The sequence below is a fragment of the Puntigrus tetrazona genome, chromosome 4, assembly GCF_018831695.1.
Source record: "Puntigrus tetrazona isolate hp1 chromosome 4, ASM1883169v1, whole genome shotgun sequence".
NCBI lineage: Eukaryota > Metazoa > Chordata > Actinopteri > Cypriniformes > Cyprinidae > Puntigrus > Puntigrus tetrazona.
Window position 1 is genome coordinate 21,430,927 of NC_056702.1, and position 26,536 is coordinate 21,457,462.

The following is a 26,536-nucleotide window of genomic DNA, read 5'->3' on the forward strand; positions in this document are numbered from 1 at the left end:
AAATACCCATAATGCTTTGAGCTGCATGATGAATCAGTAACGGTGATGTAAGGACGTGAACCAAAACCTTTAAATGCAATAAGACTAATCTAAGAAGGGATATTCAAAGGAACAAAATGACTTCAAAAGGAAAGTAAACAACAACACCCATCTTTGTCTGGTCTGAGTATATAAGGAAAGTGACAAAACACAGCAAGGCGCGATTCTGTAGCCAGATCGGCCCGTAGTGTGGTGTGTGTCCTCATACGCTACACTATGTACTTTTTAAAGACCAGGTATACTGACCTTTTAAGTTTGTTTTATTTTGTTTTGTGTTATTTTTGTACTGCTGATCAGTTGTGCAAATGTTTATCAATTATACCAATATGGAAATACCATATTGCCTGGCAAAATAAATTCTGAACAAATAAAGCTGAAATGTTTATTATCTTTATATTCATAGAAGAAACTGAGATGAAATAAAATAGGATTCAATTGAATAAATCAAATTGTTAAATTTAAACCATTTTGATTTGATTTGAGTTTGAAAAATCTTTACAATTCTTTAATTTCAAGAATCATCATACCTGAGTTTGTCTCTGATTGAAAATATCACAAAAGTTTATCATGAAATGAATCACAGACTAGATATAAAGCTCATTTCTATTAAAATTTTAGTCTTTGGTTGCTCTCTGTTCATCACATACTTTATATTCTTTTACATTTACGTTCTGAAGTATTTCCGCTGGTTTTTAAGTGAAAAGACTTTTATCAAAGTCTGTTTTATTATAAGCCACTAAAAACAGTGTGAACGTAGAAAAGAAGAAGAAGGAAAAAAGAACTGAGAGAAGCGCCAAAGTAAAGAAATAAATATAGCAAAACCCCAAACTAAGTTACCCAATAACCCTGTAAACTAACCAAAGAAAAATGTGAAAAACAAACTGAAAGCTTCAGCGCGTGCTGCGCTAAGTAACTAGCCGTAAAAAACTAAAGTACAAAAGGCTCACTCACGGTGTGTCTAACAGTGAATAACTACGGGAGAAGTGTGTGTCGTTACAACCTACTAACCTGTTCTCTTTTCCCCAAGAAAAGAACAGTTAACTCTAAACAACACTGTCAGCTAAATGCTGGATCTAAACGAAAGTTAGACACATTGAGATTTACAAGATGGCGCTGTTGAGTTCGGCTGCCGCCACGACCGCTCCGGCAAAACTTTTTGTTTTTCTGTTAATTATTAGTATTTTGGATAGTCATGCGCGTTTTCTTTATATAAGATGGCTATCACTAAATATGACCGAGCCACTCTTATATCTATTGGTGTACAATGCACCCAACTTTCGCCCGTTTTTAAACCCGGACCCATGTTGGCCGAGCGAGATCCTGTCGAAGACAAAAGGACGCGACCCGCACCGGCGTCCACGAGGGAAACGAGCCGGCGTCAGGAACAGGTTGAGGGCACGCTCACACCGCGCTCCCCTACCTAGTGTCCTGTTAGCCAAACGTCCAGTCTCTGGAAAACAAGCTTGATGACCTCAGGGCAAGGATCAAGTTCCAGAGAGACATTCGGGACTGCAACCTCCTCTGCTTCACCGAGACATGGCTGAACCACGCCATACAACCGGCCGAGTTTTTCTCTGTTTACCGCATGGACAGAACAATGGAGTCGGGGAAGACACGGGGAGGTGGAGTGTGTCTGATGGTGAACAACCGCTGCGTGCGACAGCGCGAAAGCGTTGTTCTTCTCTCACGCTCCTGCACACCAAACCTAGAACTTCTGACCATCAAATGTCGCCCTTTCTATCTTCCACGGAATTCAGCTCGGTCATAGTCAGCACCGCTTTATATTCCACCTCAAGCGGACACGGACACTGCAATATGGGACTTACACGACCACCTCACAACACACCAGTCACAGCACCGGGGCGCTGCACTCATTGTGCTGGGGATTTTAACAGTGCAAACTCTCAGCCGCGCTCTGCCGAACTTTCACCAGCACATCAACTTCCCCACCAGGGGCGAAAGGACACTGGATCACTGCTACACCCTTCAGAGACAGCTACAAGGCAAAATCATGCCCACCGTTTGGTAAATCGGACCATGCCGCCATTTTCCTCGTACCTGTTTACAAACAGAGGCTGAAAACAGGAAGCCCCGGTACAGAGGGAGGTGTCACGCTGGTCTGACCATTCAACGTCAGCAAAACAAAGGAGTTAATAGTGGACTTCAGCACGAAGCAGGTGCGCTCTTACCATCCCATCAAGATCGACGGGACCCCAGTGGAGAGAGTGGACAGGACAGTTTCGGTACCTGGGTGTTCACATCACGCAGGACCTGTCTTGGTCCTGTCACATCAACACCCTGGTGAAGAAGGCCCGCAGCGCCTATACCATCTGAGGCGCTTAAGGGACTTCAGACTCCCATCTCAGGTGCTCAGGAACTTTTACACCTGCACCATCGAGAGTGTCCTGACGGAAACATCACCTCCTGGTTCGGGAACAGCACTGCGTGCAGGACAGGCGAGCTCTTCAGAGGGTGGTGCGGTCAGCTGAGCGCACCATCCACACTGAGCTCCCTGTGCTGCAGCACATCTACAACATGCGGTGCTGTACCAGGGCCAGGAAGATCGTGGGAAGACCTCAGCCATCCCAACAATGGACTCTTTTCTCTGCTGCGTTCAGGAAAGCGCTGCTTCCCTGAAGGCAAACACAGAGAGAATGAGGAGGAGCTTCTTCCCACAGGCCATTCGAGTCTGAACCAGAGAACACCCAGCACCTAATTACCGGATTCCCATGTTCACCCCTCTTTCCCAGATACTCGCCACTTACTGGACAATTGCACTAGCCACTTTGCACTAGCCACTTTGCACTGGTCATTCGCACAGCCACTTTTACATTTTACACTTATATTTTATATCTACACTTATTTACATTATATTTTTAAACTTTGCACACTTTTTTACATATTTTTATACATTTTTTATATTTTATTTATATATATTTAAATTCTGTTTTCTGTTTTCTATTTTTTGATGCTGGACGGTTGTAAAAAAACATTTCACTGCATGTCATTACCATGTATGTATGTGTATGTGACAAATAAAATTTGAATTTGAATTTGAATTTGAACTGTGTTCTGTTGAGAAGGTCCTCCTTTGGGTCTCTGAAAGTGTTCCAGTTAGGTGTGACACTGGAGCACGGGAACCTAAATACCAAAAGGTTTTTATAACTACATTTAAGAATCGCTTTGTCTGGCCTGAGTATATAAGGAAAGTGACAAAACACAACAAGGCCTCTGACTAAGACCTGGACTAGTCCAGATGTGTCGTGAGTCTGTTCTGGCCAAACAAGGTTTCTAAGTGACCCAGACTCCTAACGAACGATAAGTCGAAACTAGGAAATATTATAGTTAATTAATGATCCAAATTTAATCACAACTAGAGGGATCAGCAGTTACATCTAAGTAAATATAACTAAAATCACGAAAGATTGAGTCAGATAAAATTATGTATATGGTCAGTATTATAATTGGAAACACAAAAGATTAATAAATATTAGTGATTTTTAACGAGACACAAAGAAAAGTCCGAACACGCAGTAACCTTCAACCAGGGCCTCTGGATTACACTTTCATGACAACTTTTGTTTCCAAGTTTGCATTTTGAGAAGCAGATTCGAGAGTTTGCTATCATTGAATTATTTTACAGTTGATTCAGTTGTCCCAGGGTTTATGATAAATTAATTTACGGTACAGTGAGCAAAATAAGACGCACCTGTCCTGTTGTTAACGCACCTTACTCACACAAAATAACCTTGTCACTAAGCAGTATTACATTCAATAATAATTCATTTCACTACAATGCAATTCTCTAAACAAGTTGTATCAATTCACACTCTTTAAAAGATTAAAAGCACACACCTTTTTTTTTTTTTTTTTAGATCAAAGTTGTCCTAAGTCAAGAAAGGGTATTATCATATGCCTCATCTTTTTTGACGGTTCCCAGACATGGTTGTTTGTCATACGGTATGAAGTGGTTTGTCACACATGACTTGTTGTCTTAGTTTTTTCCCTATACCTTTGGCCTGTCAGACTGCTATTTTTGATGATGAGCTCTGTCCTTCCAATCCATGGAGATGCCTCCCCACACCGTGATTTATGATTTAATGCTGTCATGCTATACAATATTTTTGTGGCAAATTTCTCGCCCCAGAATGACGTCAAACCCTCCTAGGAAGTTCACTCAGAACTGTATCCCACTGATTCTCCACCCTCCAACCAAATTAAACGCCTTCCTTACTACATCCAATCAATTTGAAGCAGACAAAACAAGCCACGCCTCTGTTTTCCTCATTCAATGTTCTGTTTCTTTTGGAAGTACGTCACAATATGGAAGTAAAGTATGGTTAATATATATTTTCAGTAAAATTGTTGCTTTTGAAAAGTGAAATCAATGCTGATTTAAAAAATAATCTAATCAAAATAAATCTAGTCATTAGCGGCAGCCCTAGAGAGTTTTATATTGATGTTGAGTTTTAATAATAAATGTATACTAATAAAACTGGGAAAGAAAAGTTATACTCTGGGGTCTACCAAAATTATTCCATTCCCAGTTACTTTGAACCAGAGCAGAGTGAATGTGAGAATGGATGTCACAACACATGCGTTCTTCTCTAAAAAAAGAAGAAAAACTGCTTTAACGTAAAAAGCTGTAAAGCTCAGAGGTGTGGAACACTATGTTGAGACTATTTCACTCAAACGGCTCTTTACCAGGAAGGATCAACTCAAGGCGAAATAAAACACAAGACAAGTTTTTGGATTTTTAGCTTGCAAGGATTGCGCTGTCGATTGCAAGCGGGAGAGAAGCAGGTTTCTCCTTAACCTCCCTCTTGCCTCCGGACGGATCCCAGTCCACCCGAGGCCGGGGGCCGGGCAGGCCTTTGCCTCCCTGCCTGCCCCTGCCTCTGTTTCCCTGCTTTTGCCTCCTTTGCCTCCTTTGCCTCCTTTGCCTCCCAAGCTCAGATAGCAAGTCACTTTATTTATAGAGAAAAAGGACAGAGCAAGATAAGTAAAAGCAACAGGCAAAACAAAGACTTCAGACATGTTCGTCACATATCTTTTTGTGCGTCAGAGTCTTCATTCCCTCAGATTCCCCTGGCGCCCATACCAGTCTAAGATACTATATAGAGTCCATGTCATGTCATGACCTAGAACAAGACACTGAAACTGAAGGGTCAAAGTTGCATAATGTCAATACATAACCCTAACACACTACAGTTCACAGGACGAAGAAGAAAGATCTGCACACGTTTATCTGAAGTGAGTTCAAAATGAAGCTTTGATCTCTTTTTCTGATCTTTATATATAATTACACCTGGATATTTAACTCAGATTTTACTGGGATTCCACAAACCGTAACTACATTATAGATAAGAGTTCACCTTTATGAAAAAGTGTGGCTGAAATGTAGGATATTTATACATACTTATGTAACCCACTCAAATAATGGAGTTGTGTTATTAGTAAAGGTGTCAATAATATTTCTGATTTGAGAATAATTTCTTTATATATATTACTGAATATGTATTTTTTTCTAATGTATAGTAAGATTCAGGCATGCAAAGTAAATATATAAATATATTTGATTTGATTTCATGCGCCAGCTCGTGGCGAGAGATATGAGCTGCACTTCTGCTCTCGTTTATTCATATCCATCCTTGCATATTCTTCTTTAATTGTATGCCTGAACTCTTTTATTGCATTAGGAGAAACGAGTTGGAGTTCACTCGGGTGAATCGCGCGATTCAAGGACTCGTTCGTGAGGAGTGAACGGTTCTTCTTCGTTGGTCTGTAGGCATTCATACACTTACACTGATTTGAACTGAACCAAACACATTTCAACCTGATTCAGGAGTCACGCATTTCTTCTGACTGTTTGGACTGTCTATTTCATTTTATTTCATTTTATTCAACTGTGATTGTTGATAATTCATTGTTTGTGGTAATTCATTTTTGATAATTCATTGAAGGTACACAAATATATTTTTGTTAAACAAGTGACAATTATACTGCAAAGTGTTTGCGGTTTATAACAAAAAGAGAAACAAAAAGAGAACACACTGCCTGTGCGGATCCATATGCAGGCTTTTATTAAACGAAGGCATGGTCAAACAGGCAGGCGTCAAACAGGGCAAACAGATGTATAAGAGGCGAGGCAATAACAAAATCCAGAGACAGGCGGTGGTCAGGTCAGGCAGCAAACAATCACAGTATCCAAAGACAGGCAGGGTCAAAACCAGGGAAACAAGAACTCAGAAAACACAAGGAAACTCAGAAACAACGAAACAGGCAAACAATGCAACCTGCAGTTGAGTGGCTTGCTGCAGTATTTATAGTCCTGGAACAGGAAGTTGTCGCAGAGGGAGTGAATGCAGATCACCCAGAGGTCAGGGCTCCCTCTGCTGGCTTGGTGACAAATAACACCTGTTGAAACGTATTTCTGTGTATGTGTTTTTATTCAAGCAGTTGGTGACTGAATTGATATTTGAATCGCGAGTGCAGACACATTTCTTAAGCACAATTATTTTTATTCTAGTTTAGTGTAAGACCCCGAACCCGAGACTCCAAATACTAGTAGTTAATATAAAGAACATATATTTGGTGAGCTCAGACCTTGTAGATATTTTTCCTCCTTTTCTTGATATAATTTCCGACAAACGGGTCACACATGCACGAGGGAAGAGACCGGTCTCTCGAGGAGAGGCGCGCTCGGTGTTTAACGGCGGCGGTGACGAGGCTCGATACACTTCAGGTGTGCTTCGACACACGCCGCCAGACCTGACCAATACCACGCCCCTCCTCTCGGACACGCCCACTCCCGTCGGGAGCCTGGTGAAGGGCGGGGTGATGATGATGATCAATAAAGGGGAGGGGCAGCCGACTAGTCACAATACACACCCACACACACACACACACACACACACAGTATATATATACCCACACATGCATGTATATATGTAAGAAAATATTTTTTATTTTGGACACGATTAATGGCGATTCGGTCAGCTTTCCTCTCTAATGCAAGATGTTTTGGTGACTAAATTGAGTTTGAAAGTGTTTTTCCGACCCTGAAAGCCAGACCTTCAGAAGAACACAGCTTCACGTTCCAGGACAGCGGAGCATCAGACCCGTAGACCAGCGTTTGATCCAATCAGACGCTGAAAGGAACACAATAATCCGGCCCACCGCTCATAACACAGCCATTAGATTAGAGATATGAGAGAAACACACTAACATAATCTCTCACTATTAAAGATCACGTGCGCAATCTAAATCTGACAGCAGAAATAAAGACACAGGAAATATTGGCCTGTCAGATCAAGACGTCTCAGAGAAAATTAATAAAATGAGCTACTTTCTATTACTTCCTGTTACCTCACTGACTAAAGTTTTTTTGTTTAGTCAACTAAATTATTTCAGTTGTCCCTTAAAATATCATTAAGTAACTAAAAATTGTAAGTTGACTAAACTAAAAATGTTTAGGCAGTGGGGTAACAAGTTATTTTATATTAAAACAGAGTATTAAAACAAAACAAAACTAATAAAAATCACAAAAACACAACAAAAATACTAAAAGTGTTGCTAAAAGAAAAATAATTACTAATTTCAAAAATAAAATAAATACTGCTTTCAAAAAAAGCACCTCATTAAGACTAAGGAGAAGTGTCACAAAGTAAAAAAAAAATACATGCACATGAAATAATGAAAAAAGAAAGGTTTTTACAATTGAATAATGAAATAAAATAAAATAATACACAGCAGTTCAAACTAATAATTGAATTATTGAACTAGGTTTTAAAATCAGTGACTGTAATGGATTAAGTTTAGGTTTTATTCTTTGGTTTTATGCAATTTAAAGTATCATATCTGGTACAACCAGCTTCTGACTGATTTTGATCAAGTAAAGGTCAGAATAACTTCTCTTAGTTCCTAATTCAAGTCTGATCATCGAGATCTTTTGAGCAGAGCCTCCAAAACCTCTCACATCTTCTGAGGAGCCTCTGTTTCTTCACTGGACTGTATGTCAGCGTCTGCTGCCCTGTTAGAGACACCTTTTACATTAAAATTGCCAGAATTCTGTCGCAGGGATATCAGCACGTGCATACTTCACTCAGATTTGTGGATTCAGGCTGAAATAAGTGCAGAAGTTTCATAAAAGCGTCAATAAAAAGATCACTTCCTGTTTAAGTAGACGGAGCAGAATAAATAGCGGGTGGATTAGATGACATATATGAACTACATCCACCGACACAACAGAACACACAGAGACACACACAGACACAGACACACAGACACATTTATATTTACATTTAGTCATTTTGCAGACGCTTTTATCCAAAGCGACTTACAGTTGAGAGTACAACAGCGATTCATGTTTTTGAGAGACGAACAGACAGAGTAAGTGCTTATAACACCCAGTCACAGGGAGTGTTCAAATTAGTACAAGCTAGAAAGGGAAGGAATAAACAAGGGGAAGGAAAAGTCAGAATGATTTTTTTTTTAAGATGAGGTCAAGTATTGCTGAAAGATGTGAGTTTTCAGCTGTTTCTTAAAGATTGACAGAGATCCAGCATTCTGGATGTGTACGGGAAGATCGTTCCACCAGCCAGGAACAGAGAACGAGAAAGTTCTGGAGAGTGATTTCGAGCCTCTTTGAGATGGTACCACGAGGCGCCGTCGCTAGCAGATCTCAGACTTCTAGAGGGTGTGTAGATTTGTAATAGTGAGTGGAAGTAGACCGGTGCCGAGTCTGTGGTTGTTCTATATGCAAGCATCAGTGCCTTGAACTTGATGCGAGCTGCAACCGGGAGCCAATGTAAGGAGATAAAGAGAGGTGTAACATGGGTTCTCTTGGGCTCATTGAATACCAGCCGTGCTGCTGCATTCTGAATCAACAGACACACACACACACACACATACACACACACACACAGACACACACACACTCACATAGACACACACACAGACAGACACACAGAGACACAAACACAGACACTCACGTACACACACACACACACACACACAAAAACACACACACATTGTTCAACTTGTAAACATTTACTCACATAGATAATCTTAACCCATTCTCCCTTCCTCCGTTATTCTCACTACCCTGTAACAGTATGTAACCCAGTCTATGACAATGCATTATGCAGTGGGTCCACATCCCTCAATGCCACCTTCCAATAACTTCACTAACTTCACTAATTCCTCTAAAAGGACTCCCACTGCCATGGAAACAGCTCAAGCTCTCTTCCATAAAGTATTTCGAGTATACGGCATCCCAGAGGATATAGTTTACGTCCCAAGTTTGGAGAGCTTTTTGTAAACAACTCAACATAATTGTCAGCCTCACTTCAGGGTACCATCCACAATCAAACGGCCAAGTGTTGCGCCTGAATCAAGAGATCGGCAGATATTTGAGGACATACTGCAGCCTTTGTAATCCTGACTCTTTGCCTGCCTATTTGTGATTATTGCTCTTGCGTCTAATAAACTACCATACAAGGATTCTAGCTCTGCCTCAATGCCTTCGTTACACTGACATGAAATATGACATTAATCACAGCATTTAATAAAATATTGTAAGGACAGTAAAGCTGTATTTAAAAATGTATTTCAATAAATAAAAGTCTTTACAGACTAGATATAAAGCTCATCTGTATAATTAGTTTTAGGCATTTGGTTGCTCTGTGGTTCATCCTTTATGTCATCACATACTTTATATTATTAACATTTATGTTCTAAAGTAAATCCGGTGGTTTTGGGTGAAAAAGACTTTTATTTTGCTCCAGTGACGTGACGTCACAAGACCGTGCCACACTCCACATCTGTGATTCTTCTCAAGACACATGACTTGTTGTCTTTGTTGTCTGTGATTCTTCTCAAGAGAAAGGTGTGGGCTTTTAATCATTTCAACATTTTAAGTCTTAACAATCATTTCAACATTTAAAGAATTAAATATACAACCATGAAATGGATATGAAAATTATATTTTATAAATGAAAACGCAGTGAAGGAGAAAGAAAGCTTTTGAAACAGAGTCATTTGAATGAATTGCTTCACAAACACTGTAAACTAATTTGTAAACAAACACTGACGTGAAATTAATTTGACAGAACAACTAAAACTAATTATATAAAGAGTCTATGTAACAAATCAGAAAACAAATCTCAATAGAAATGTGAACTTTGTTGTTAGATTTGAATACCTCTCCCCCCTTAGATTCTTTCTGTCTACTCCTTATTTCCTTGACCTCTTTTTACAGCTGTAATACGGAACAAATGCCGAGCCACCTCAGCTGGCCTCTCTCGATGTGGAGGAGCAGCGGATCTACTCCGAGCTTCTCCCGAGTGACCGAGCTCCTCACCCTGTTTCTAAAGGAGCACCCAGCCACCCTACGGAGGAAACTCATTTCGGCCACTTGTGTCCAGGATCTCATCCTTTCGGTCATGACCCAAAGCTCATGACCATGGGTGAGAGTAGGAACGAAGATTGACCGGTAAATCGAGAGCTTTGCCTTACAGCTCAGCTCCTCAGCTGTCAGCTTCACCATGACAGATCGGTACAGCGACCACATTACTGCCTAGAAGTCCTGTCCATAAACATAATGAACAGGACCAGTGACAAAGGGCAGCCTTGTCAGAGTCCAACATGCACTGGGAACAAATCTTACTGCCGGCAATGCAAACCAACAGGACACCGCAAGGAACCCAGTCGAATGCTTTGGGCAAACTCCCAGGAACCCTCCAGTATCCTGAAGAGGGTATAGAGTTGGTCCAGTGTTCCACATCCAGGACGAAAGCCACATTGTTCCTCTTGAAGCTGAGGTTCGACTATCGGACGAATTCTCTTCTCCAGTACCCTGGCATAGACTTTCCCGGGGAGCCTGAGGAGTGGGATCCCCCTATAGTTGGAGCACACCATCCAGTCCCCCTTCTTAAAAAGAAGAGCCACCACCCCAGTCTGCCAGTCCAGAGGTACTGTCCCTCGCGTCCACCCAATGCTGCAGAGGTGTGTAGGCCAAGACAGCCCCACAACATCCAGAGACCTGAGGTACTCGGGGTGGATCTCGTCCGATAGCCCCAGTGCTCTGCCACCGAGGAGCTTTTTAACAATTTCAGTGACCTCAGCCAGGGTGACGGCCGAGTACTCCCCTGGGTCCCAGGCCTCTGCTCCAGGCCGAGTACTCTATATTGCCATTCGGCCCGTAGGCACAAATGACAGTGAGAGACCTCCCCCCAACCCGAAGGTGCAGGAAGATGACCCACCGGGGTAAACTCCAACACATGGCTGGGGGAGCTATGAGCAAGCCCACACCAGTCCACCGCCTCTCACTGCGGGCAACACTAGAGTAGTGAAGAGTCCAGCTCCTTTCGCCGAGGTCCCCGCCTTTGGCTGCCGCCCAATCCAGAAAGCACCGGCCCCTTACGGTCCCTCCTGCAGGTGGTGGGCCCACAGGAGTAAAGTGAAATAGTGTCTTATACATTTTTAAAAGGTCTATTAATTAAATGTGTAGTTGTTTCACAAAACTCTAGAAGGTGCAGATTAATGTGTTCTTAACTTAATCACAGCTTTAAATGACTTGGCATAAGCTGATTGGTCGATGATGCGTATGTAAACAATGACCTTGTTGCTTTCACTCGAGTGACTTTCTCTGTATGATGATAAAGAATAAGCGTCAGTGTTTTTTGCTAACATGCTGTAAAGAGTAGTTTTAGAGTCAACACATGATATTATCGTCAATCAGCACAACCCTAGTGTGGTGTCCAGTTTATCTTTAAAATTATAACCTAAAATACCGGCTTCCAGCAACGGCCGTATGCACCTTCATGAGAGCATTGAGTTAAGGCTTCTTGATTTAGATTATAAATTCAGTTTTTAGGTGATCTATTTCTTTGTGACGAAGCAAGTAGGTTGTATTTCCAGAATTTTTTCTGAAGGACATCCCCTACACATTGGCTCTGAAATCTGGATGAGATCTGGACGTAGATGACAAAATGTGCAGAAATTCTAAAGATTTGTATAAAAAAAACTATGCGCTAAAAGTAGGACAAATTTCTCATCCAGCAAGAAAACATGCACAAAATACGATAGAAACACTTGAATAAAAAAAAAGTTGCTCCAAACAACTCTTTCACTTCTTGGATAGAAAAAATCTATCCATTTTCTTCTGCTCATCTGGGGTGGGTTGCTATATTTTTCATAATGCGTTTCCATTTGCACTTGTTTTAGGATTATTCTGGCTGGGGAGAAATGAAAAAGACAATGTAAGAAAGTTAATAGACACTTTTTTGCTGAAATTCGTTGTTCTGTTGTTGCTTGCTTAGATTTGCAGGTGTCCTGGGACAGGTGAGGGAGTGAGCGGATGCTGGTGGAGCTGCTCAGAGAAGACATTAAACTCCAGAGAGACAGAGAATAGATTATTTATTAACCCTTCTCTGAAGAAAAGCGTGGAAAGTCTTCTCAGAGACTCGGAGGACAGTGCAGTGGACAGTAGAAGAGGCATGGAGACCCTCTGTATGATGTACCAGTGTCCAGACAGGAGAGAAACACCAGGGTCTGGATTGTGAAACCCATTCTCTTCTCAGAAGATCCAGGAGCCCTGTAGGATCTCTCTGCTCAGCCCAAAACCATTAAACCAGTTCCGGCACATTCAGTACAGGACTCTGTCTGATGCAGAGAAAGACGGAAAAGAGAAATGAATAGCTATGAAAAACTAATTAGAACAAGAAATACTGGGATACTTTAGTAAACTACTTTTAGTAACTACTAATACCACATTGGGGAAAAGTACTGTCACATTTAAAATCTTAGCTGCAGGGAGACTTCAACCAAAAATGAAAACATGAGAGTAAGTAAATGATTACAGAATGTTTATTTTCTATAATTAAAGTATTGTATTGTATATGCTAATACTACTACTTAAAGTGAAGGTATAGGCCTACAGTATTGTTCTGAAAAATAATTTGGATGGTTTTGTATCAATATTAGTGCTGCACCACTGTGTATGTTGCAGTTTATTTCTGAATTATGTTCAGGGTTGTTATATTTAACTTATATTTATACTTCATATAATGTTGGGTTTAATCGACAACAATGACTCTAGTCATTCTAGAAAATCTAGTACTTTATATTTGATAGAGAAAAGGCCTTAGATATTATTCAGCATTTGATCTACTGTGTGTGTATTGTATGTTTTTTTTTTTATAGTTTTTTAATGGATCATTGCATTCAAGCAAGATCCAAGCCGATACCTCCATTAAAGTTGTCATCCGGGGATTAAACCAGTCTCGAGACCGACTCCATTGTGATGACGTGAAACATGAAAGTGAAAGTGATCAACTCTGGCTCCTCCTATCCTGTAGGACGTCAGCTCTCCGTTGCTATGCGACAGGAGCGGTAATCTAGAACACCTGAGGAAATCCCGAGGAGGCGTGGCTTCGAGCTTCACGCGCTTCAGTTTGGGACACAGATACAGTGGTCTGTGTTTGTTTCCACTAGCTGCTCGTGAAACGGAAGTTTAACACATTAGAAGTAAGGACGTCCTCGTATTTACTTCCGCGTTGAAAAATAAAGTGCTTAGGTGTGTGTTCGTTGAATGACCTCGTTCAAAGTACAAATCAAAGTACCGCGAGAGCGAAAGTAAAGCCAACACAGAACCGTCAGTCGATCTCGCGATACTTTGATGTTATGCACCTTGTACTTTACATGTGACGTTTACACCTGATCGTTTTTTCTGATCGAAAAGCCATCATTAACCAAATCATCATTTTAATGTTTATGCGGGGACATACATGAACATAAAGAGAAAACAAAGACATTTTGAGAAGTTGTCTAGAAACTGAACGTTTTGATCAAAGTAAGTCTTCAGCTGTGGAGCAGAAAGACACTTCCTTTTTCAAGTAAGTAAAGATTAAATACTGTCTTAATCATGAAACACTCATGAAACATGATCAAATATGAACTAACAGGATTCACTCTAATGTGCTGTAAAAAAAAATAAATGTATATATTTGTATAAATAAATGTAAACGTTTTCCCAATTTTGTAAGTCTGTAATTTTGTCTTGTTTGATTTATCAAGAAGAAGAGACCACACAGAATATTGTATTCTTTTATTTGATAAGTATTAATAAGATACACAGAACACATGGTATTGTATTCACTTTATTGAATAGTAGAAAGATAACCACAGCATCATGTTTAAAATTTATTGAGAAAAAAACATTAGGTATGATATATGTAGCATTTAGTTAAAGTATAGCCAGAGATAAAATATGTATTAGTAAGAACTTTGAAGAATAGGAATGTTACCGTTGAGTGCTGAGTTCCCGACGCAGAGAGGAGGACATCTTAGAAAGATCTTCACAGAAGACCAGACTGATAAGATGGCTGTGTTTTTATAGTGAGCTTCTTGAAAGGGAGTTCTCCAGCTGTATGGGACTTTCCCAAAAAGTGTCAACTTGCACCTGTAGTCTATAAAGAAGGGCTGCACTCTGATGCCAGACAGACTCTGATTTTTAGACCTAAGCAGAACAGACCACGGAGAAGTCTTCTGTGACCTGTCTTGTGAGTATGATTAAATACTTACGAGAGATAGGACAGACTCGACTTACTTTACCTAACCTGAGGATAAACTGAATAAGGTAGAAGGTGCAGGAGATTTGAGCACCATAAAACAATGCAAAAGACCATGCTTAGAGACAAAGTTATAAAACTCTCCTGCTAAAAATTCAAGACATCATTGGCTCTTGGTGTGACCTTCACAGACCTCAAAAGGCCTCGCTCAGTAGTCTTCTTCCTTTGGTCTCTCCTACATCTCACGACTGCTCGTCTTATAAAATCTGGCGAGCGGGGAAACAGCCCAGCTGCTGTCCTGAGAATTTGAGAACGTCTGCAGCCTTATATCTTGGTGCCAGACCTTGTGGTTTTGACTAAAGCTCCTTGGATCTCAGTAGATACGCATCTTAGCTCTTTAAGGCTGGAAGGCGTGCACACCTCTAGACTGATACTTACGGTGGTCCAGGAAAGCATGGCCATCAGCTTCAGGTCTGACTCAGCAGACACTGAAGACAACGCTCGTTGGAGGACAGATAACAAGTACACCCAAGAGGACATGGTCGGAACGTCATCTTTAAAAAGACGCAAGCCGACTGTGTTCAGAAACTGCTCTTTAATGAAACACTTCTGGATCTTCAGTGCTCTCTCTGTTGTTCTTTGCGTACCACAAAAGCATGCATTGTTCTTCTCAAATAAAGAAAGATTTAAACTGCTGAGAACGTCTAAGAAAGACAATCAGAATTCCCATTACTGTTAGAGTAAATATATGTAATGTTACAAATAATTTCCTATAGACCTCCTAAATTTAAGAAAGCTTGCTATTTTAGTCTATGCATAGCCTTTTTTGATAGGTATAAATGCCTTTGAAGTTTGATGTTCATATCAGTGTAATCTACTTGAATCAACTCAAAGATCTGATTCCCCAAATAATACTTAAACAGCTAATTTACCTCAGACTGGTTGCACCAGACGCTTGTTAATACCAGTGTGACAGGGAGTGGCTCGGATGCAATAAACACTAAAATTAATTAGCATTTTCTCTTAATCAGAGCTAATCAGAGCAAATCAGAGCTCCAAGCAAGACCCCAGTCTGTTGTCACAAAATAACTCTTAGTGACTGACAGATACAGAGAGCAAATTCTCCCTGCTTAGTTCAGTGGACTGAAACCTTGCTAGAGATAATAAATTAAATAAGCATCTTTCCACCCCTTTTAATAACCTAAATAAGCACAGATAAGTATCTTTTTATATTCACTTAAATAAAAAAAGAGACTAACTACAATTGAAATAAAACTTATATTTTGGTTTTGTGAATGGTCAAACCTTCTCCATTCTGCAGATATTGCTGCTTTCTGGTTTGTGCTTTGTAAATTACAGAAAGTCCACAAGATATCTCCCGAAACCTGTCCATAAGGTATTTTTTTAAATATCTGGAGCTATTTGGGATTTAGAAGAACAAAAACAGATGATTTAATACATAGATAAAAAATACATTTTGTAGAAATTCATTTTAGGTTTTGACTGTGAATGTCTGTCTTTAACGGTCCTTAAGCTAAAAATGATTAGGCCTATATGACGTCTCGGGACAGTTTTTATTACTGAAAAAAAATGAAAACAGTACAAAGCAGCATATAAACTAAGGAAACAGTGTCAGCCCTGAGAAAAAAAAGACAATATTATATTGTAATACGCAAAATGCTGTTGCAAAAATGCAAAATCCATACTAAACCATTTGTCCTAAAACAGACACTTGTCCTAAAACTGCTCAGCAAATTTTAAATGCTCATCAGACACTCACCATGTGAAAGAACAAGAGATCTCCTGGACATCTGTCCCAAAACTCAGTCTCAAGAGAAAGTGGGCCATACAGCAAGACAACAAACAACGGTTAAAGAAGGAGGTGGAAGGAGCTGAAACAAGCAGTTCAATTGAGGAAAACCCACCAACATCACAGAGTTGAAGTGGTTATGTAATGAGGAACAGGCTGAAAGTCCTACAAGATGAACAAGATGTAGGAAACTTGCAAATGAGGACACATCAGATACTGAAAACAAAAAATCACATACTTTTGCAGCAAACAGATATGTAACAATCAATATTTTATCTCAATTTCTTTTGTAGATTTCTTTGTCTACGTTCAGGAGAAATTATATGTTTTGGTCATATTTATGCAGAAATATAAAAAAATTGTAAAGGCTTTCACTGTAGTTTTAAAAATGTCACATTTGAGCTCACTTTAGCTCTTTTCTTTTCTTAATCTGCAGTCGTGAGTTGGTGAAGGACGATGGCGTCTGTTAAAAAGCTGCTCTTGGACCAACTGATGGAGCTGGCAGAAGATGAACTGAAGAATTTTCATTGGCATTTAGTGAATTTTTATCAAAAGTGCATATCAAAGTCTGAATTGGAAAATGCAGATAGATGTGACACAGTAGATAAGATGGTGATGTGTTTTGGACCAGAAGAAGCTGTAAAGGTCATGGTAGACGTCCTGAGAAAGATAAACCAAAATGATCTGGCTGAACAGTTGCAGAATGAACACAAGCAAGGTAACATTTAATTTACTGTGACTGTAACGTGATTAAATATTTAACAGTGTGAAGGTTTGACCTCTTTGCTCTACTGATATGTTTCTGAGATAAATGTTTCCTAGTGAGTGATTCTCTCTTTTTTCTGATTCTCTCTCCCAGCTCAGACTGAGGACAATATGAAGACATCTGTCCCTGTTAGAGGTAATTCACAACATATCACATATAATCCACATATATCATATCACTGCCTGTGAATGGAAATAATAAATCACATCCGAGGCAGATTTCATACAGATATATAGAAGTGTCCCCAGTGATACCCAGCCTACAATGGTCTGAAAGCCTTGCTTAAACATCTTATAATGTATTTGAATTTAATTAAAGTTAACCAAAAGGTGGCACTGTCACAAAATAGATTCAGTATCACCGAGACATGATTACGGTCACACATGCTAAGGTTAATTAAAGCAAGTTTAAACACACATTCTGTTTGATGTGCTAGATCATGTGGAAACCATTCATCAGTTTTGAGTGAGACTGATCTCATGGCATAAAGATCTCAATCAATAAGTGATCTGGAAAGAGCATAGACATTCAAAAATTGTAAAACTGAAAATTGTTAAATATGAATTTAATCTGTCTGAATCAGTTGCAAATAATAACCATCATGCTGATATGAAAATATGACAAATTTGTTTAGTTTTTTGTCTCTTTTTTTATTGTAGAGCTACAAAATGTCTTGAAAACTCACAAAAACAACATGAAGATGAAGACAAAATACATTTTTGAGGGCAACAAAGAAACTGACACAGATCTGAAAGCTGTTTACACAGATCTGTTCATCACAGAGGGAGATATGAAAGATGTAAATCAGGAACATGAGATTCTGAAGATTGATGATGCTTTCAAGAGCAAAAAAACACTGAACAAACCAATCAAATGCAATGATATATTTACTGAACTGAGGAAAAACAATGAGTTAAAGATTGTGTTGACCAAAGGAGTCGCTGGCATTGGGAAAACTGTGTTTGTGCACAAGTTCATCCTGGACTGGGTAGAAGGAGAATCTAATCAGGATATAGACTGTGTGTTCCTGCTTCCATTCAGAGAGATCAATGTGATTAAAGAAAGAGAGGTCAGTCTCCATGAGTTTCTGCTGAAATTTAATCCTGAATTGATGTTCCTGGAGAAATCAAAGTTATATACAGAATATAAACTTGTGTTTATTTTTGATGGACTTGATGAGAGTCGACTGCCTTTGAATTTTGAAAGTGATACATTGAACACTGTTGAGGAAAGATCATCTGTAGATGTGCTGTTTACAAGTCTGGTCAAAGGTAAACTGCTTCCATCAGCTCTTGTCTGGGTCACATCACGACCGGCAGCAGCCAATCAGATCCCTCCTCAGTATGTAGGATTGTTCACAGAAGTGCAAGGATTCACTGACCTACAGAAGGAGTGAGTACTTCAGAAAGAGATTCACAGATCAGAGTCTGTCCTCCAGAATCATCTCCCACATTAAGACGTCTCGTAGTCTCTACATCATGTGCCACATTCCTGTGTTCTGCTGGATCACAGCCACAGTACTTCAGGATATTCTCACTGAGAACAATGAAGAGAACATCAGCACAACACTCACTGAAATGTACATTCACTTCCTGAGGATACAGATGAACATGAAGAGTCAGAAATATGGCAAACAACAAGACGGAGAATGTTCAGAGCACTTACTTTTAAATAGAGAGATGATTCTGAAGTTAGCCAAGCTAGCGTTTGAACAGCTGAAGCAGGAAAACATTGTGTTCTATGAGAAAGATCTGAAAGCATGTGGTATTGATGTGAGTAAAGATGCTGAGTTCACAGGAATGATCGCTCAGATCTTTAAGAAGGAAGTTGGACTTTATAAGAGAAAGGTCTTCTGCTTTGTGCATCTGAGCGTTCAAGAGTTCCTCGCTGCAGTGCATGTGTTCACCTGTTACCTGAAAAAAAACAAGCAAGAGCTTATGTTTTTCTTTGAGAATTCACAAACTAAAGTCATACAAAATCTTACATTTCCTTTTAGAAAGGTCAAATGGCATGACTTAACAGAGAGAGCCATTGAAAAAGCAATGCAGAGTAAGAGAGGGCATCTGGACCTTTTCCTGCGGTTTCTGATGGGAATTTCACTGGAATCCAGTCAAAATTTGCTCAAAGGCCTGATCACACACACCAAAGACACCACAGAGAGCATCAGAAATCTAAGTGCACACATTAAAGAATTACAACAACAGGACATCTCAGATGAAACTTCAGTCAACCTGTTCTACTGCTTACTTGAGCTCAAAGATCATTCATTATATGAGGAAATACAGAGTTACCTCAGTTCAAATGAACATCCAGGAAGAGATCTCTCGTCTTCAATGTGCACAGTGCTGACCTACATACTACTGATGTCAGAGAAGGTGCTGGATGAGTTCAACCCAAAGAGGTTCACATCAGAACAATCAGATTGCAGGAGACTCATTCCAGCTGTGAGATGCTGCAGAAACGCTCTGTGAGTATTTCACTGACTGCTGTTTAATTAAATGATTTGTTCTACGTCACTAAACAATGATATGTAAATGCGAAGTGAAATTTTTCCCCTGATTATGAAGAGAAAAATAAGTTACTGCAGAAGAAAACTGAACATCAGTAGATAATCAGGCTAAAACATTCTATTTTGGCAGATTTGAAAGCTGTGGTTTTGATGAAACATGCTGTGAAACTCTTTCTTCTGCTCTACAATCATCAAACCATCTGACAGAGCTGGACCTGAGTAACAATGATCTGCAGGATTCAGGAGTGAAGCTGCTTTCTGATGGACTGAAGAGTTCACACTGTAGACTGAAGATAATGAGGTTTGAGTTTGAAATACTTTGTTATTTACTCATTAAACAATCCTTATGTTTAGAATGCATGCAAAAACCATGTATGCAATTAACGTGTTAATCTTGTATAGATTTTCTACATGTAATCTCACTACACAGTGTGCAATATCACAGAAGATATAATATCATAATTGTTGTTTTAATGATGTGACATTTGAAATGATCTAATAGTTTTGCAAAACACACCTCAGAGTGTGAAGTCTAGACTAGTGAGTGTGCACATTTTGAGTGATTTTCTTTACTGCTTGATTCTATTTAATAAAATACATTTAGAATGATCACAAATTAAAGACATGCAGGCAGAATATTTCATATAGTTAATTACCATGATGTAACAATTTGTAACACTGAAGATGAGCATAGTGAGAACTCATGTGCAGTTTTATTTACAGAGACATAATCCATAATCTAAACAAACAAATACTTGACTTGAAACAGACTTGACTGAACAATGAATAGACTTGACTTGGAATAGACTTCGCATGAACAGGATAGATTCATTGACAGCAGGTTCCCTGATAGAAAAAGCACATCCCAGAGACTTCAAATAGGCGTCTGCATATATATCTTCAAGACATAGTTTTTTAGTGTGTTTGCTTATCTGGGCCACTTGCTTCCTCAGTGGAACATGCTGGAAGTAGAAAATTGGTGGAATTGAGGAGATCCTTCTCCAGTATTGAGGTATTCCTTCCACCATCCGACAATATCCCCAGTCGAAGTCAGCAGATTCCCACCTTCACTTAAATTTGGCAATATGGGAGTGCTTCCCCCAAGCTGTTTAACTATTTTAGATTCACAAACTAGAATAAAACAGTCCAGTGATTTATCAGTAAGATTGGTGTTTTAGAAAAAAAAATTATAATGTTTTTATTAATTAAAAAAATGTATTAAAATGTAGAACCAATAATGAATGTGCACTGCATGAATAGATAATAATAGACAACTTAATATGAAGAAAGATGGCAAAGAATTTGTAGAAACAAATGGAGTGAAGACAGAATGTCTCTCCTAGGACCACAACCTTAATGTGGTGGAGGGGGTTTGAGTGCCTCAGTGGCCCTAGGAGCTATATGGCCCTGGTAGGGTCTCTTAAAGCAAACAGGTCCTAGTTGACAAGCTAGACAAAGAGTGGTTCTGTTGGATCTGTTGGCGGAGGAAGAAGCCGGACAGACTCAGCAGGCCCAAACGTACTGTGAAGGTCTGTTGGGCAACCCCTGAATCCGGTGGTGGACACCGGATGTAAGGAATGGTGTCAAGGAGTCCTATCAGGCCTTGTTGGGTCCTCCAGTTTTCAGAGAGGTGATCAGTTGACATCTCCACCCCTCTCTTCACCTGTAATATTGAGTTGAATATGTTTTAACAGAATGTTGGTTGTGGCAAGTATTACACAAAACGCAGAAAGAAGCCATTACATTGGCCACTAGGGGCCTTTTTCCTATCTTATGTTTCTTTCTTTCACTACTTTTACGTAAGATTTTTGCTGCAGTATTGTGCCACTATTATTTGTGAGAGATTTCATGCCTATACATTTGCATTTAAAAATATATGTCCAATATTTGTTTCTTATTGATAATGATAAATGAGCACAAAATCCTTTTTTGTGACCAACCATTTTATTGATCAGTTAAATATAAAAAGGAACAAAAAACAATCTAATTCAATGTGGATTGCTGTTGTATGTTTTTGTAGGTTGTCAGGCTGCATGGTGACAGAGGAAGGCTGTGGTTATGTGTCTTCAGCTCTGACTTCAAACCCCTCACACCTGAGAGAGCTGGATCTGAGCTACAATCATCCTGGAGATTCAGGAGTGAAGCTGCTCTCTGAAAAACTGGAGGATCCAAACTGCTCACTAAATAAACTCAAGTATGTTATGCAGGAGAGGTTTTTGGGGTTTATTGTTTAACCCTTATGCAGTTTGTGTACATTTCTGATGAGAAAATATTACATTTTGAATTTTTTTTTATTATAGCTTCACCTGAATGGTACAAAACTCTGTTACCCTTATTGTTATGTTTAAAATAATTGAGGGCATGATTTGAAAAAAAGTCATCATAAAAAATATGACTGGTTAATATGAAATGGGGTAAAATACAAACATTTTGGTGTACAATTTACAAATCCCCAACAATGCAGATGCAAAATTGCAATGCAATGAAGAGGTGAACCTCTAAAACATCTAAAGTGCAAAATCAACACACACACACACACCTCTATGAACTTGTGTGGCATTAAAAAAAAAGTGGACAGCAAAGGAAGTTGTTTGTCTGGAAACAAGACAAAAAAATAATATCTATATAATTATAATAATTTTTTCAATGTTATCAACTGCATAGTCTTCTACTGACTGACTGACTATGTGTGTGTTTTTTAGTGTTGAGCATGGAGGAGAATCCAGGATTACAGCAGGACTCAAGAAATGTAGGACAATTATACAATACATTTATGATTGTATTAAGATCATAATTCATATTTTTGATTTGATGAAGATAAATATTCATTTTTATGGAATAATATTGCAATAGTGTGTGTGTGTGTGTGTGTGTGTGTATATGTACAATTTTATTTTATCTCAATAATATTTTATTTTAGGTCATTATTATTATTATTATTATTATTATTATTATTATTATTAATAATAAATATTGTCAATTATTTGGTAGTTTTTATTTAATTTGTCATTATTTTTTATTATTGTAGTAATTAGTATGATTGTAATAATATTTAAAATAGCATTTGTTTTTCTTCAATATTATGACAATTAAAATTAATTAAAAATAATAATATACACTTTATTTCATTATAATTTTTATTTATTATAACATTTTAATTAGTAAATATTGCAACAATACTACTGCAATATGTTTTAGTTTTGTAATTTAAATAATAAATGATTACTGCAACCATGTATTTGTTTACATTATAAAGTTGACATTATGCTAATAGCCAAAATAATCATTTTACATTAATAGTAAATACTGACTTTTTAAAGAGCTATATGATTATTGTAATATTATTATTTTTCTTTTATTTGGTATAACATTCAGATAAACCAGTAATACTTGTTTATTTAAGAGTACAACAACATTATAATCATAACATAGTTTTATTAATTTGTTTTCATTAAAATACATAATCATTTTTTATTATTATAATAAATATTAACATTATTGTTATTATACTACATTTTAATATTGATGTATTATTTCTTTTAGTATTTCAATTATTGAAATAAAAAGCAGATGCAAATATGCCAGCTGAAGTAATGTTTGCATTATATGTCTAAATTAATAACTTGCTTACATCAAGACAAATAAATTTAAACAATTGTAGGATTTTGTGTATAAATGTACTGTGACACATTTAAAATATATTCTGACAGCTTCTCTCACTTACTGAAAGAGATTCTTTTTATACAACTTTACTGTCATTACAATATATTTTATTAAATGCTGTGATGACATATTTTATGTCCAAGCTAATTTCAGTCTCGTGAGGAATCGATTCTATTTATGATACAAACTTCAATTCAATTTGATCTCAAGTTGATTTGTTATTATTTCTGAACAAAACCTTATTATAAATATGAACAAACTTCACACACACACACACACACACACACATACACTCTCTCACACACACACACACATAGACTCACACACAGACACACACTCACACACACAGACACTCACACACACATACACTGCATACACTCACTCACACACACACACACACACACACACACACACACTGTAGTGATTGTTGTGTTATTAATGTCTCTGTTCTTCTGTTCAGATGAGTGTTTTTTCACACTGGATCCAAACACAGCATATACTCTTCTCATTCTGTCTGAGGAGAACAGAAAGGTGAAGTGGGTGTCTCAGTCTCAGTCGTATCCTGATCATCCAGACAGATTTGATGGTGTGTATCCTCAGGTGTTGTGTAGAGAGAGTGTGTGTGGACGCTGTTACTGGGAGACTGAGTGCAGTGGACTTGTGTTTATATCAGTGTCATATAAGAACATCAGCAGGAAGGGACTGGGTAAAGAGTTTGAGTTTGGATCTAATGATCAGTCCTGGAGTTTGATCTGCTCTCCTCACAGATACTCATTCAGACACAATAAGATAATGACTGATCTCTCTGTGAAGCCCATCTTCATGTAGAAGAAGAAAGAACAGGAGAGTATAAAGATATCTACAGAGTAGGAGTGTATGTGGATGAGAGCGCAGGAACTCTGTCCTTCTTTAGCGTCTCTGACACAATGAGACTCATCCACACAGTCCAGACCACATTCACTCAGACACTCTGTCCTGGGTTTTATGTTGGTTATAAAGCATCAGTGAAACTGTGTTGATGAATCAGAAGAGACTGATGAGATTCTACCCAGAATGCTTTGAGCTGCATGATGAATCAGTAACAGTGAGATGTTATGAGTCTCTTCAAGACATTAATACTTCAGCTCAACTTCTATAGAATCAGAAATATAAGGATTAATAATTAATCTAAGAAATAGATATAAAAGAAGAAATGTGTCAGAAATAGAAAGATCTCTGTGTGTGTGTGTGTGTGTGTGTGTGTGTGTGTGTGTGTGTGTGTGTCTGCGTGTGTGTGTGTGTGTATAGTTAAAATAAAATGTATCATTTTTTATTAAAAATATTACATGTATAGTTTATTCATTTAAATTGTACTTTAAGTCATTTTTTCATATTAAATAAAATAAAATCTACTTTTGGCTTTGATTTGACTTATTGACATCATTATTGTTATTTGTTATTATTATGAAATACTGAATTTTATTCTAATTTTAGAAATGCAGGAAATAGTGTTTATGCTTTTGTTTATGTTCTTTTTATATACTTTGTCAAATAAAGACACTGAAAAGTTAAAAGATTTTAAATCAATGAATCATATTTCTATTTACTGCAAAAACAGTTTTTAAACAAAGTTGTTCCTAATAAAGACACTATCCTTATAAAAGACAGATTTATTAATTTTCTGTGACACCGAAGTAAGGGATGCCGTCAAGCTGAAAAAAGAGTCCTATCGGACCTGTTTGGCTCATGGGACTCCTGAGGCAGCTGACAGGTACCGGTGGGGCTAAGCGGACCGCTACCGGGTGGTTGTGCAGGCAAAAACTCGGGTCTGGGAGGAATTGGGAAGCCATGGAAAAGGACTATCGGACGTCCTCAAAGAGGTTCTGGCAAACCGTCCAGCACCTCAGAAAGGGAAGCAGTGCCCTGCCAACACCGTATACAGTGCTGGCGGAACCTGCTAACCTCGACTGGGGATATTGTGTTCTGTGGGGTGCTCTGGGAATATGGGGTAAGGGCCCTTTGCTAAGGGCTGTCCGATCCTGTACGATCAGAGCAGGAGCTTGGTTCACATTGCCTGCATTAAGTAAGACTTGTTCTCAGTGCATGTTGGACTCCGACAGGGCTGCCCTTTGTCACCGGTCCTGTTAATTATTTTTATGGACAGGATTTCTAGGCGTAGCCGGGGGCCGAGAGGGTCTGGTTTGGTCACCACAGGATAGCTTCTCTGCTTTTTGCTGATGATGTTGTTCTGTTGGCTGCATCTGGCCAAGACCTACAGTGTGTGCTGGGGCGGTTTGCAGCTGAGTGTGAAGGCGGCTGGGATGAGAATCAGCACCTCCAAGTCTGAGCCATGGTCCTCAGTCGGACGAGGGTGGCTTAATGACCGATTCTGCTTCATGACCGAAAGGATGAGATCCCGGATACAAGCGGCGAAATGAGTTTCCTCCGTGGGGTGGCTGAGCACTCCCTTAGAGATAGGGTGAGGAGTTTGGTCACTCGGGAGGATCTCGGAGTAGACCCGCTGCTCCTCCACATCGAGAGAGGCCAGCTAAGGTAGCTCGGGCATCTGTTCCGGATGCCTCCCGGACGCCTCCCAAAGGGTGGTGTTCCGGGCATGTCCCACCGGGAGGAGGCCCTAGGGAAGACCTAGGACATGCTGGAGGGACATACACAATACAAAGATTATTCCAAATAAAATAACGATGCGGAGGAAAATTGTGCTTGTAAATAATTTTCTAAGCAATCAAAGCTTGAGCATAAAAGCAGACAGCTTCACTGGCCATTTCTAAAAAAAGAAAGACACCCAAGCTTATCCAAAATAAAACTAGTAATAAAATTCCACAAATTAATTTTGAGAGTACTGTTTAAGGTAGAAAAATCCAAAAAATCAAGTCCACCATTTGTAAGGGGATTTATGACAACAGATATATGAATATAGTGCACAGGATTCTTCCATAAAAAATTAAATGAAGTCTGATCAATAGAGGCAGCAAAATAAGTAAGTCTAGAAATTCTTTCCGCTTTTGACAAGAAGACTCTACCGTCCCTAGTAATGTCTCGATCTCTGAGCATAAATAAGCAGCAGGTGCATGGAATATTCAAGTGTTCGCTGAGGAGCCGAGCCCCTTTGGCAGAGGTACAGCACCGTGATGACAAGACGTGACGTCTCCTCCCTTCTTCAGGGAACAAGGGTTGCA

At 38.9% G+C, this 26,536-nt stretch overlaps 3 protein-coding genes across 3 annotated transcripts in view; 2 read left to right on the forward strand and 1 right to left on the reverse strand.

The window, feature by feature from the left end:
- LOC122342952 (NACHT, LRR and PYD domains-containing protein 3-like) overlaps positions 1 to 26,536 on the reverse strand; it is a 924,523-nt gene that overhangs the window by 862,548 nt on the left and 35,439 nt on the right. The window lies entirely within an intron of this gene.
- LOC122342295 (NACHT, LRR and PYD domains-containing protein 3-like) lies at positions 16,314 to 18,584 on the forward strand. The gene is made up of 4 exons (XM_043236091.1): positions 16,314 to 16,605; positions 16,859 to 17,140; positions 17,282 to 17,323; positions 17,848 to 18,584. The coding sequence occupies exons 2-4, from the start codon at positions 16,879 to 16,881 to the stop codon at positions 18,582 to 18,584; spliced, it is 1,041 nt and encodes a 346-aa protein (XP_043092026.1). The 5' UTR covers positions 16,314 to 16,605; positions 16,859 to 16,878.
- LOC122343031 (NACHT, LRR and PYD domains-containing protein 3-like) lies at positions 18,591 to 21,936 on the forward strand. Its single transcript, XM_043237315.1, has 3 exons — positions 18,591 to 19,655; positions 19,828 to 19,998; positions 21,718 to 21,936. Exons 1-3 carry the CDS (start codon positions 18,667 to 18,669, stop codon positions 21,929 to 21,931), a joined length of 1,374 nt encoding a protein of 457 aa, XP_043093250.1. The 5' UTR covers positions 18,591 to 18,666; the 3' UTR covers positions 21,932 to 21,936.